We start from the raw sequence: 11786 nt of genomic DNA, 5'->3' as shown, positions 1-11786 counted from the left end.
GGGTTGTCTAGTGGTGCACACAGTACCTGCTTCAGGGTACTCGGAGGGCACAGAGACACAGGAGCCTAGAGACACAGCACCCATCACAGACAAGGCGCCAGGACCAGCTCTGAATCTGGGATTGGGAGGGAACAGGACAGAGAGATGCAGGTGGGGTGCAGCCATGTCCAGAAGAGCTTTCCAAAGAGGAGAGGATGAAGCACACTCGCTGAGTAAGCAGGGGTTGGAGATAATTCACTCATTTATTCATCCATTTCTTCCACAGACATCTAAGAAAATCTATTAAATTCCAGATACTGCTCAGAAACTAAAGACATGGAGATACATAGAAATCAGCTACTCCCCGGAGAAACTTACAATCCAGGAGAGAAAACAGACATGTGCATAAACAATTACAGACTTTAAATAAGAGCAGCATCCAAATCTGTACAGGGCATTGTGTGAGCAGAGAGGAGGGGTGGGCAGCCTGGCCCGTGTGATGGGCACGGGCGGGGGACTGCCAGCCGGACCACAGGGGAAGGGACACCAGGTACAAGGGCAGGCAGAAAGGAGAGCAGAAGCACGACAGCAGCCAGCCTCCCTCTCACAGGCTGAGCAGGTGGGTGCTCAGGGGACAGGAGGGTAAAGAGAACGAGGCTGGCCCCAGACACAGTCAGGCTGTAAATGCCCAGCCGCGGGAACCTGGGGATGCTAGAGGACATGAACACCCCAACCTGGGAAAAGAGAGCAAGGCGGGGCTGGCAGAGGAGGGCCACAGGCGTTGAGGCCAAATGGGAGGTGAGGACAGACCCGGTGGGAAGGAGAGCAGCCCCGGAAGGAGGTGAGGTTGCCCTCAGTGTCTGAAGTGAGGCCACGTCCTGATGATGTCGTACAAAGCCTGTCCAGGGGACAGAGTGTTGGCCACATCACTGTGGCCCAGCAGCAGGTAGTTGGGGGCCAGGTACCCCTTGACCACGGCACACTGGATCAGGTCCTGGGCTGCCTCCAGCGCAGCTGCATTTGGAGGCTTTTCTGCAAAACACATTTACTCCATCAGTCATTAGGGTCTCATGGCTGGTTACCTGCTTAGGGCAGGGACGGGCACCTAGGCTGCATCTCCCACCTCCTTCACCCCACTCCTTACCACCATCATCCTAGCCAACAAACTTACAGAAATTATAGCAATCAGGCACAAAAAGAAGGGAAGGCTACTGTCTTCTTCCTTTCCTCCTGTTCAAAGTTTCTTTCAGGAAGTCAAAAACAACTCTGGAATAAAACTCCAGCAGGACACCCCACTTCTCAGTAGGTGCAAGGCACACACAGCCCACTGAGGCATCCACCTCTGTGCCACAGCGCGCAGTGTGCCCCAACATTGTTGCCATGGTTACCAAGGAGCATACACATTTGCCAGCTGAGTCATAAAACACAGAAGGTTTCAGAAGATTTTTTTTTTTCCTCTTTTGCCCCATGGTAGGGATTTAAAGTGGGATGGGGTTGGGAATGGGAATGTGACTTAGGGATGGATATTTTGTCTGGGAGGGGCTTCTGGTGACAGTCATCCTGTATTGAGAGTTGAACTAAAATGTTCCACCAGCACTGCCGGGCACCGCAGTGCTGCCTTTCGCCTTATGCTTCCTATGCATTCCCCATAATATTCATCACCCAAAGCCCTTCCGCCCATGCTCACCCCTTACCTACAAAGTTGCCCATGAAGGCAATTCCCAGAGCGACATCATTGAACCCATAGGTGTGAGACCCCTGGCTATACCAGCCAAGCCCTTCATACACTCCGCCATCTTGGCCGACCAGGAAGCTAGGATCGGGCAAAGGAAAATGAAAAAGTCACTCTGGAGAGCAGATTTTTTGCTTCCACTCCTTCCATCATGAATTCATTCTTTTATCCGCTCATCACATATTGGCTGGATGTCTCTTATGTGCCAAGAACAAAAACACAATCCACTGCAGTGTGGTCTTTGCCCCAACCATGCCACTTAATCTGATCCTTCCAAGGTGACCGGTGACCTCCTTGGTGAACAGAGGACACCTCTTACTTCTGGAAAACGCAAGCCCTGCTGACCACTCTCTTCTGGAAATGTTTCTCCCGGGGCTTTCACAGGCCTACACCCTCCTGATCTCTCCATCAGGCCTCCGCCATCCACCCTGCTTTCCTCAAATGCTGTGATGCTGTCTTCCTCGGACAGTGCTCTTCCTCCTCAGGACCCCGCTGTACTCATCTCTCTTTTGCCTCAGCCTACTGGCCCTGCACAGTCATCCACTCCCATGGCTTCAGTCATTATCTGTGAAAGCCAACAGATCCAGACAAACCCAGCGTCTTTGCAGTTTGCCCAGCCAGAAAATTGGGCATCATCCTGAATGCCGCCCTCTCCCGCTCCCAGCCCCATCCGGCCACTAATCATGGCTTGGCGACTGTGTTTCCTACACAGCTTTTAAACTTCCCCACCTCTCTCCACCAACTGCCACTACCCTGTCCTGGGTCACTGATTACTGTAACAACTGCCTGCCCCAAGTTTTGCCTCCTTCCAATCCATTTGGACTGTAGCACCCAAAATGATTTTTCTAACGTACAAATCCTATCGTGAGGCTTCAGAAGGCCTCCAGGTGCCTTTCCAACGGAGTCTATCTTCAGGGTCAATTACAAGGGGCCTCTCTAGCTCACCTCTCACCATTTCTCTCCTGGAAGCTATTTGCAGGAGTGAGTTAAACTGATTTCATCCTTCTGACACTGTGCTCTGCCTGGCCCCCCAGGCTCTGCAGTATGCTGCTCCCCTTTATCCAGGCCACTCCCCCTCCTGTTCTGCTCAGCTTATCCATGTGCCATGGACACCCCTCTCCCCAGGACTCTTCTCTGATGCCAGTCATCCTCAAACTCTCCAGTAGAGGCCCATCCTATCGATATCCTGTTCTGCCCATCACAGGGCCTAACATGTTGCATCATAATTACTTGTTTATCATTTCTCTCAACTCTACAGGGGAAGGAAAGAGACATGTTAAGGAGTTAGAAACAGGGGGTGAGCGGGTGCTTTGTCCTTGTTACGGGGCAAGTCAGGGCTAGAGATGGTACAGGATCCAGCAGAGGAGGGAGAACAACAGGCTTTAAAGTCAAGGGACAGGGATTGAGTCTCTTGATGACTGAATGACAAAGCAAAACAAACATTGCCTCAGCTGCTGGAATTTGCCATTTGGAATTTCCAGATCTGAAGCCCATCCTCTACTATCCAGGCTAAGTAACTTTAGCAAGGCAAACAAAACCTCTGTCACATGCCACAGGTTCTTGGCTGTTGGCAAAGCCTGCTCTTTAAACAGGACAGAGTCAGCCAGCCAGGCAGAACAGTACGTTTGCAGAACCAAGCCGACCAAGGCTATAAAATTCATTATGATTATGTCTCAAATGAATGATTGGAATTTACCATATTCTATCCTTAAATTCTGCTACAAAGACTCAAAGGCATCTCCCAAGGAGCTTTTGGTATCCCATCAGTTTAATGTATTTCTTTATTATATACTCACCTTGAAAGGAACCAAAAAAAATTTTATTTCACCCCTTGTTTTTAAATAGAAAACATATTGCTGCCCCTAAGTAGAGATGAGACAAAGGAGGGGTAGGAAGGTGAAATGCCCTTCTATCTATAAATGGCATGAACAGCAGAAGAATAGTAGGATTCTAACAGAGAGAGCAAGTCTGGGCTCGGGCCAGACCTGGGTGAGGGAGAGAGGGGCCTTCACCTCCAACTGCTTACAAGGGGCTACATGAAAAGACACACTCCTTCAATGACCTTCCTAAAGTTATCTGGTCTTGCTTTGTCGCTACTGCTTCTGATGTCTTCTTTTCAGCCTTCCCAAGACTTGTGGAGAAAGCACATACCCAGGAGGGATAGCCAGCCCTCACCATATTCCGTCAAGACTCCTATGAGAAGAAAGGATGGCGCTGCACATAAAGCCCTGGGCACAGATCAAGAGCTTAGTCAGTATTGGTTCTATCCCCAAGCCTTCCTCATCTTACTTACTGATATCCGATGTCACAAAAGTCTTTTTTGTCCATGTGGAAGGACTGTATACCCCTGAGGCGAAGCAGGCAGTCCATGGATACATTACAGCTGACCCCAGCGGTGTGGATAATGATGACGTACTTGGCTGGGAGGCTCATTTGAGGGCAGTGTGTCTCTCTGGCTTCCCAAGCAGATCGTGGGATGATGTTGGGGCAAGCTGAGATGCAGTGAGAAAGCAAGGAAATGAGGATTCGCCTTTGGCCCTGCTGAGCAGTCTCAGGAGCTCGGGCTGGGTTGTGCCTCAGTCTCTGCCCAACATCTATAGGCACTTCCTAACGTGAACTTGACTGTAGGAGACCGGAAAGTCCTGGTGAGACTTCTAGGTCAGGTCACCGGGGCCTCAGATAGGGTTGTGGAAACTATAGAAACCAGTGTATAAGCAGAATGGGCTGCTGGTGGGCAGAGGTGAAGTCATTGTCTTCAAAAGACAAGAACTCCTGCATGTTTACATCTGCATTACAAACATATGAGTGTTGGGGAACAGGACTGGATGAAAAGATTAGCTGTCTCTGAACTAATCACATGTGTATCAAAATAACTTGAAATCTATAAAATACTCTACAAATATTAGAGTTATCATCATTGAAGACTGTACCAGCCCAAAGGCAAGAAAAATTTTGTTTAGAGATTTTATAATGTTAAAAGTTAATTTAAAATATCATTGAGTCCCAGAGAAAGCCTACCCTAACACAGACATTTAAACTGTGGATAGTGCTTATCAATTTTACTGATTTTAAGGTGTTACTTGTTGTCTCCAAGACACTGCATCGTTTTTATTACCCAGCTTCTTGGAATATTCACTATGATATCAGCATAACCTGTGAACTCAAGTTTTTCTCAACACTGTGGTCATTTTCATGTTGGCTGGTTTTTGCAATTAGAAAGGTGTGTGTATGTGTCTAAATATACTCACACAAACATGCAAATATAGTCACACAAATATGTAAATATGTTTATTCCACTCCATTCCCATCCATCATTTTTTCCATAGCTTCTGTGCCATCCAACATGAAATATATTTCACTTGTTGGTTCACTCATTTTCTGACTTTCCTTACTAAGTTATGAACTCCCTTAAGGTGAAGAGTTTTGTCTGATTTGTTAGCAGCTGTGTGCTCAGTACCTTGGTGAGTGCCTGCTAGTCAGTCAAGATTTTTTGACTGAAACGCTGTCCACAGCCATCCACACACACACACACACACACAAACACACACACACACATTTATGTTAAGAATGGATCCGTGGAAATATTCTAGTGGATGGAGAGGAGGCCAGAAAAGTACCTTCTCAGAATTTTCTGGGTCCCAAAGTTATAAAATGCATGAGAAGGTCTGGATAAAAGAAGCCCACGAGAACCCAACAGGAAAGAGCACCCCCAGCTGTGCTTATGTGAGGATGAGCAGGAGGATGAGGGGAGTCTTACCTTTACTGGGTATCACTGGACCTTGAGAGCCCAAGCAGATCTCTTCTTTCAAGAGATGTGGCTGAATATACTTGGGTGACAGGTGACCATTCTGGATGGCAGAGAAGATCAGGCCCTCCGCAGCTGATAAGGCAGCTGGGCTGGGACTGCTGCCTTAAAGAGGATGGCAGGGATCATAGGACTGTCAGTGAGGAACCCCAACCTGGACTAGACCTCTGGAGGGAGGACAAATGCCCATTTGAGCATGACTAGAAGTGGGTAGAAGAAAAGAAACTGGTCCAAAGGCCAGGCCAGAGGGCCTAAGACACAAGAACTACTTGAACAGAGCTCTTGACTGCAAAAGTTGGTGACCTCTTCCAAGTGCCAAACATAAGCTTTATTTATCAACTCCACCTATAGATAGAAAGACCAAGAGGAGACTCACCTGAGCAAGACAAGTATGCTCCAACATGGGAAAAATGACAGCTGTCATCATCAGGCACATGCCAAGTCTTTTATATCCATTAACTCATACAGTTCTCACAGAAAACCTCTAAAATAAATGCTACTACTAGCCCCGATTATCAAGCAAGGATACTGGCAGGTGTCAGTTATTTATCTATTAGCTATCAATTCCATCCCCGCTCTACGCACTCCTCTGTTTCTCAGGGAGCCAGAAGCCTACAAACTACATCTCCCAGAATTCCTTGCCTGCTGGCTTCTGGTTAGTCTCCACCAATAGAAGACACGGGAAGAAGAGATAAGCCCTTCTCTGCCTCTGACAGCCAGAGCATCAATATCAATGTCAGACTCCAGAAGTGGCAGCAGTAACTGAGCTCAAGCAGTGTCCATTGTGGCTTCAGCAATATCACGGAAGTGCAGGCCAGGGAAGGGGAAGAGAAAAAGAAATGCAGAAGATCCAGTGAAAAGAAGAGTTTCAAAAGGAGGATGATTATTAGAGAAGACCAGTATGATGTAGGCTGAAAAGAGGAGTGTGAGACCCGAGCATGGAGGAAGAATGCAGACCGCTCTCGGGCTGAGGGCTCACGGGAATGTCCACTACCTATCTTACTGCCAAAGAAGGCGATGCCCAGGGACACGTTGTTGTAGCCTGGGGTGTGCAGGCCTTGGATGTCCCAGCCGATCCCTTCATACACCCTGCCGTCATCCCCGACCAGGAAGCTGCCAGGCAAGAAAATTTGGGTAAGATGGTAAAGCTCTATAACAGAACCCTTTACACTGATCCTCAAAAGGTAAACAGGGTGTAGAGGCTTGTAAGTAAGCACTCTGCTTCAATAACACCACAGTGGGGGGCAGAATAACCAACTTTAAACCTCCAAGAGACACAGGACTTAGAGGTCGGTGTCTGGACTCCCATGGAAATATGTGGCTGAAGGAGGCAGTGCTGCAGTGACACCATAGGGCAGAGGAAGTAGCGGCACGGACAGCAGATAGGCTGTAGTTAACACAGACAGCCTCCACAGAGAGAAGGCCCCACCACTGCAGGGATTGTCCTTTCCAAAATGAGTACTGAGAAGTCATTTCTCTGTCTTTAAAATTCTGTGAGGAAGGGCCTCCATTGCTCTCTCTCTCTCTCTCTCTCTCTGGCTCTGGGCCTCCAGTGTAATCTGCAGAGTAGCTACTCAATGCACAGTGCAAAATTCTTTCATGCCCCAAACTTGTCACTGCGTCCCACAGGATCCCCCATCTCGCTGTCAAGATGGCCCTTCAAGGTAACGAATAGGAGACTGCTTCACGGGATGCAAGCCCTGTGGGAGGCGCAGGAGACAGGACTGAGCTGATAGGCATTCTCAGAGCTGTTCTTGGACTATGTTCCCTTGCAATGCGTCACTTAAAACAATTTCTTCAATTTCTGTATACCATGGCACACCTGTGAAATGCGAGCAGTAATATTTCTCCTGCCCATTCCCCCCAGTAGCTGGAGGGCTTATCTGGGTCATGTTTGTGAAGGCCTTTGTGAACTATGTCATCTGTTAAGCTCCCAGGGGTGACTGTAGCTATTACAAAAGCTTCCTTGACTCCTTTTAGGTGTCCCAGGCTCAAAGACCACTTACGTAGATGCCTCAGAGTTATCCCTCCTAATGATTTTTGGAGCCTTGTAGATTTTGCTTGATTACTTTTAAACACATTTTATTTTTATCTATTCTGAAAGCAACATAAATGAAGGCCCCAGAAATGGAGGAGCAGAGAAGGGGATGTGGGAAGCACCCCAGGAGAGGTAACTGTAGATGTGTGCTGATCGACTTCTTACTTGAAGGCCAAGTCGCACCGGCCTTTGATGTGGACAGAATGGGACTGCAAACCCCTCAGCAGTTGGCTACAAACGCTCTGCTCCTGGCACTCCATCCCTGTGAGCTGCTCCGTGATGAGGTAGGGTACAGGTGGGCTCAGCAGAGCCCTGCAGGTAAGTGGTCTTGCCCCCCACGTGCTGCGGGAGACAGTGGTGGGAGTACCTGCAGGGGACACCACAGGGTGGCATTCAGTAGTCCCTACACCTAGAGAGGGACCCTAAGGAGGAGGCTTTCAGCACCCACAGCCTCCCCTTCTCCTCTCCCTAGCCCTGTTTGGGCTCAACAACCATCCAGACAGACTGCACCAAGCCTGGGAGGTCAAGCTGGCTTCTCCCAGACTCTCCCTCCTTGTGGTTCCCTGGAGAACAGACCCCAGCCTTCCTTCTTTTCTGGCCTCCTCCATCTCTCTCTCTCTTTGGAAAGCATTCCCAGCTGACACCCCATTCCCAGCCCCTGAAGCACACCAGCCTGGATGCCTGAGTGTCTTCTTCCTGGTCTTGGACCCTGGGTCTCTGCCTCTCTCTTGCTTCTGTGCTCTACTCAAAATGGTGCCTGTCTAGAAGAAGGCCTGTCAGTCTCCTCAGTGAGGGGCTCCAGAGCCTGCAGCAAGTCCCCTGAACACGTGATGTGAGTCTCCCTCTGTCAGAGGAAAACTCTCCAGGGCTGGAGCTGTGAGGTCCCCACACAGGACTGCAGGCCTCCGGGGAATTTCCTTTCTCTCTCCTCATCTTGAGAGTCCCTGGAGTCTCTGAGGAATAGGGTGCCTCTGCTCACACTGGGAGCTGGGCCAAGGCATGTGTCTATTCTCCCTGGGTTTTCTCTCCTCTCTTTCTTTCCCCGGGCTTTCTCTTCTTTTCTTCTCCTCAGGCAAAGGAACACGACCTTGCCCAAAACTCAAGAAGTCCCGAGGAGTTGCTGGCAGATGAGCCTCCTGGGATTCTACTCCACCCACTCAGCCCCAGCCCAGTCAAAATCAAGTCCTGAGAAATCCCACCCAGTCTGCAATCCACCTCACCATTGCAACCCTTGTGGATGAGCTGGGAGATACTAATAAATAGGTGCAGAAGTTTCCCCGAGATGCCCCCGGCTTGAGTTTCATTCCAGGATAACTGTGGGACATCCCCTGCAGAGGACATTGGTGCTCATACTTGGGAACTCCTGGCTAGTATGCTCAGAGGCATAAGCCGGACACCGCAGCTCCACCGCCTCTCATCCTCTCAGGTCCCCAGACATCCTCCAGGAAGCAGCACGGGAGAGCCACATACATCTCTGGCCTCAATCTGCCTCTGCCTCCCACATGTGCCCTAAAGTGGCCTTCAGCACCCTCCTTCCCCAATCCTCCCTCCATCCCAGGAACACGGCAGCCTCCCCTGCCACCTTATCTGAACAATGCTGTCTTTCCTAGCTCATTGCTACCAATCCCTACCATAAACCCATGGGTGCCCATCGGAGTGCCACATACGGGGACAGTCATTATTTTGACCTAACCCTTAATATGTGTATTCAGCACTTATCGGTGCCATGCAAGATTCTTGAAACATAGAAATATATGGATCCTTGTGACTGCCCTAAAAAACTAGATATCTTAGAATTTATTGAGGGTTAATCTTTGCCAACATATCCCATTCCCCAGAATTCCAGGTCAGTACATGAAGCTATAGAAGCAATGGCCACCTGCAATAGCAGCATTGTCCCCAACATCACCTCCCATAGGCCAGCTCTGTGACGACAAACTTCCTAAAGACACTATGGGAACTGTGACTAAGAACAGGTTCGTGAAATAAGCAAAGCAAAATTACTCGCTCCACGAGTTTTAAGCTGTGATGCTAGATTCCCACTAGATTCTGACATCGGAGCTCGAGTTCATGACCACCACCCTCTGCAGACACCACACCCTATCATCAGGTGAACTTGAAAATATGTTCAGTATTGAAGAATCACCAACCCTTCCATTTTAATTCAACAGCATCTGTTTATTAGGCATTTGCTACATGTCCAATCGTATATATAAAACTGTAAGAAGCATTCTGCTGTAGTAAAGAGTAGTGTTATTCTCAAGGAATTTGCATTTACTTGCAAAAGTATGCCAGATTTAACCATGATTGGTATAATAATAAGTTAAGATAATTAAATCATACCACAAATTGCCAAGCACACATTGATTGAGCATTGTGTTGAATGCCTCACAATTGATATCTAATTTAATCCTGAAAAACAACCCTAGAAGCGAGCAATATCACCCTCATATCGTGGAAGCAAATAAGACTCAAAAATCCAAATAACTTGTTAAAGATGATAATGAATATGAGGGCAAAGATTGCAACAGAGGTCTGTCAACTCCAGAACAGGGCTTCAAATTGCAAAGCTACACTATCCTTTAGCAAAGGGAGAGCACTCGGGTAATTCTGTTATGCGATTTAATGACAGTCACTCCCTGAAATCATTTCTGACATGAGGACAGAAAACTTACCCCAAGCCTGAAGACTCAGAGCAGAAAAGACAAGAAGCCAGGGCAGCATCCTCACGTGGTTCCGGGATACCAGCAGGGAGAGTATGATGCCACCCCGGGAGGGCAGTGACCCTGGAGAGACACGGGCCGTTAACACCACCCTGCTCACTCTTCAAACCGAGCACCCACCTGCTGCCCAGTGTCCCTGCCTGCTCGCTCACCACACTGTGGCCTCTTGAGGGCCAGTACCCGGCTCAGGTTTCTCTAGTTCTTCTGCACACATCAGTCACATTACCTGACCACATTAACATCCATTTCTAGCAGTCCTTCTCCCCACCTACCTCCTATTACCCCAGGGAGCTCCTGGTCCCTCAGGGGAGCCCAGTTTCTGATCTTAGGTCTTCCAGAATAGATAACAACAATTTCTAAAACCCTTGAGTAGCTGCTAGGAATAAACCCTGTGCAGATATTTTCATATCCAGTGCCACAATTTTAGTTCTCATAAAATCCCTGTAAGAAAGGCATTCTGAATCCCACTGTTAAGAGGAGAACAGGGATGAGTGAATGACAAATAGAGGCAGGCTTGGTCTCCATCCCCTGCACTACTAGAAAATCAGAGGTACTTAAAGTCATCCGAGTCAGTTCCTCACTCTGCAAAGATCCCTGGCAGATACCCAGCGAATCTCTTCTTGAACAAGAATGAAAACAACAGTAGTTACCACTTACTAGCCCCATTCGGTGGCCCGGGTATTTGGTAAGGACTCCATAAACATTTCAGTAAGTCTCACAGTGACCTATGAGACCCATAATTGCCATCAGAAAACTGCAATTCAGGTGGTTTAAGCCACTTGCCCAGAGTTGTCTAACAAGGAGGGGCAGAGCCTACGCCTACTACCCAGGCATGTCTGACTCCAGAGCTTCTCTCTGGAACGTCACAGTCTGCCTGACTTTCATCAGTGTAGATTCTCACAGGTAAAACTGCAGGATGGTGATGGTCCTCCTTAACTCTTTCAGGCAAAAATAAATTGTTTACTCACACTCAATCAATATGAAATATCAAGTATCTGAGCTGTCAACCAAAATATCAACTTTTCCCCCAGTTGAAGAATAGAAAATCATCATCCTCCAAGGTTTTTATACAACAATCAGAGTCTACAGGGAGAAAATTTTTGGAACCATAGATGAAGAAATAGACATATGGAAGCTTCCTGGGTCAGGATGGGCAACCTCTTAGCAAATAACACCCAGAATTCCATTCGTTTAGAAAAACTCTGCACTTAAGACAAAATGAGCTAATTAGAAATAAGCAGGCACCTAACAATATGAGGAAAGGTGTTCAGCTTTCCTCATTAGCTAAGTGAGGGTAAGGATTAACTTGACAATTTATCTCCCCCAAAGAGGAGCTGGCCTCTTCCAAAGCTGCCAGAAGCCACAGTCATAATCGGCAGGAGGTTTGGAGCCAGGTCATTTATCATTCTGTACCTCCAAGCATAAATGTTAACATCACAGACCTTACCCCTAACCATTCACATCACACACCTGAAGTTTCAAGGCTTAGATTGCCCCGATTAGCCAGGG

At 48.1% G+C, this 11786-nt stretch overlaps 1 protein-coding gene across 1 annotated transcript; it reads right to left on the bottom strand.

Annotated features, from left to right (window-relative positions):
* Positions 1–832: 832 nt before the first annotated feature.
* Pglyrp3 (peptidoglycan recognition protein 3) lies at positions 833–10334 on the bottom strand. Its single transcript, XM_087203555.1, has 7 exons — positions 10230–10334; positions 7720–7921; positions 6511–6629; positions 5469–5621; positions 4005–4203; positions 1674–1792; positions 833–1011 (listed from the first exon to the last, which is right to left on the bottom strand). The coding sequence occupies exons 1-7, from the start codon at positions 10276–10278 to the stop codon at positions 833–835; spliced, it is 1020 nt and encodes a 339-aa protein (XP_087059681.1). The 5' UTR covers positions 10279–10334.
* Between the last annotated feature and the right edge of the window lie 1452 nt (positions 10335–11786).

Source organism: Heterocephalus glaber, unplaced genomic scaffold, assembly GCF_053883595.1.
Source record: "Heterocephalus glaber isolate CG9 unplaced genomic scaffold, H.glaber_assembly_v1.0 deba00001795, whole genome shotgun sequence".
Lineage (NCBI taxonomy): Eukaryota > Metazoa > Chordata > Mammalia > Rodentia > Bathyergidae > Heterocephalus > Heterocephalus glaber.
Note: the sequence above shows the minus strand (reverse complement) of the source record. Positions and strands in the feature narration are given on the sequence as shown.

Bases quoted from the DNA above. Each gene is read 5' to 3' on its own strand.
- Pglyrp3 (XM_087203555.1), bottom strand. From the start codon at position 10,278: ATGCTGCCCTGGCTTCTTGTCTTTTCTGCTCTGAGTCTTCAGGCTTGG. The intron at 6,630-7,719 runs GTAAGAAGTCGA...CTTGCCTGGCAG, and splicing joins CGGTGCGACTTGGCCTTCAA to CTTCCTGGTCGGGGATGACG. The intron at 5,622-6,510 runs GTAGTGGACATT...ATCCTCTTTAAG, and splicing joins CTTCTTTGGCAGTAAGATAG to GCAGCAGTCCCAGCCCAGCT.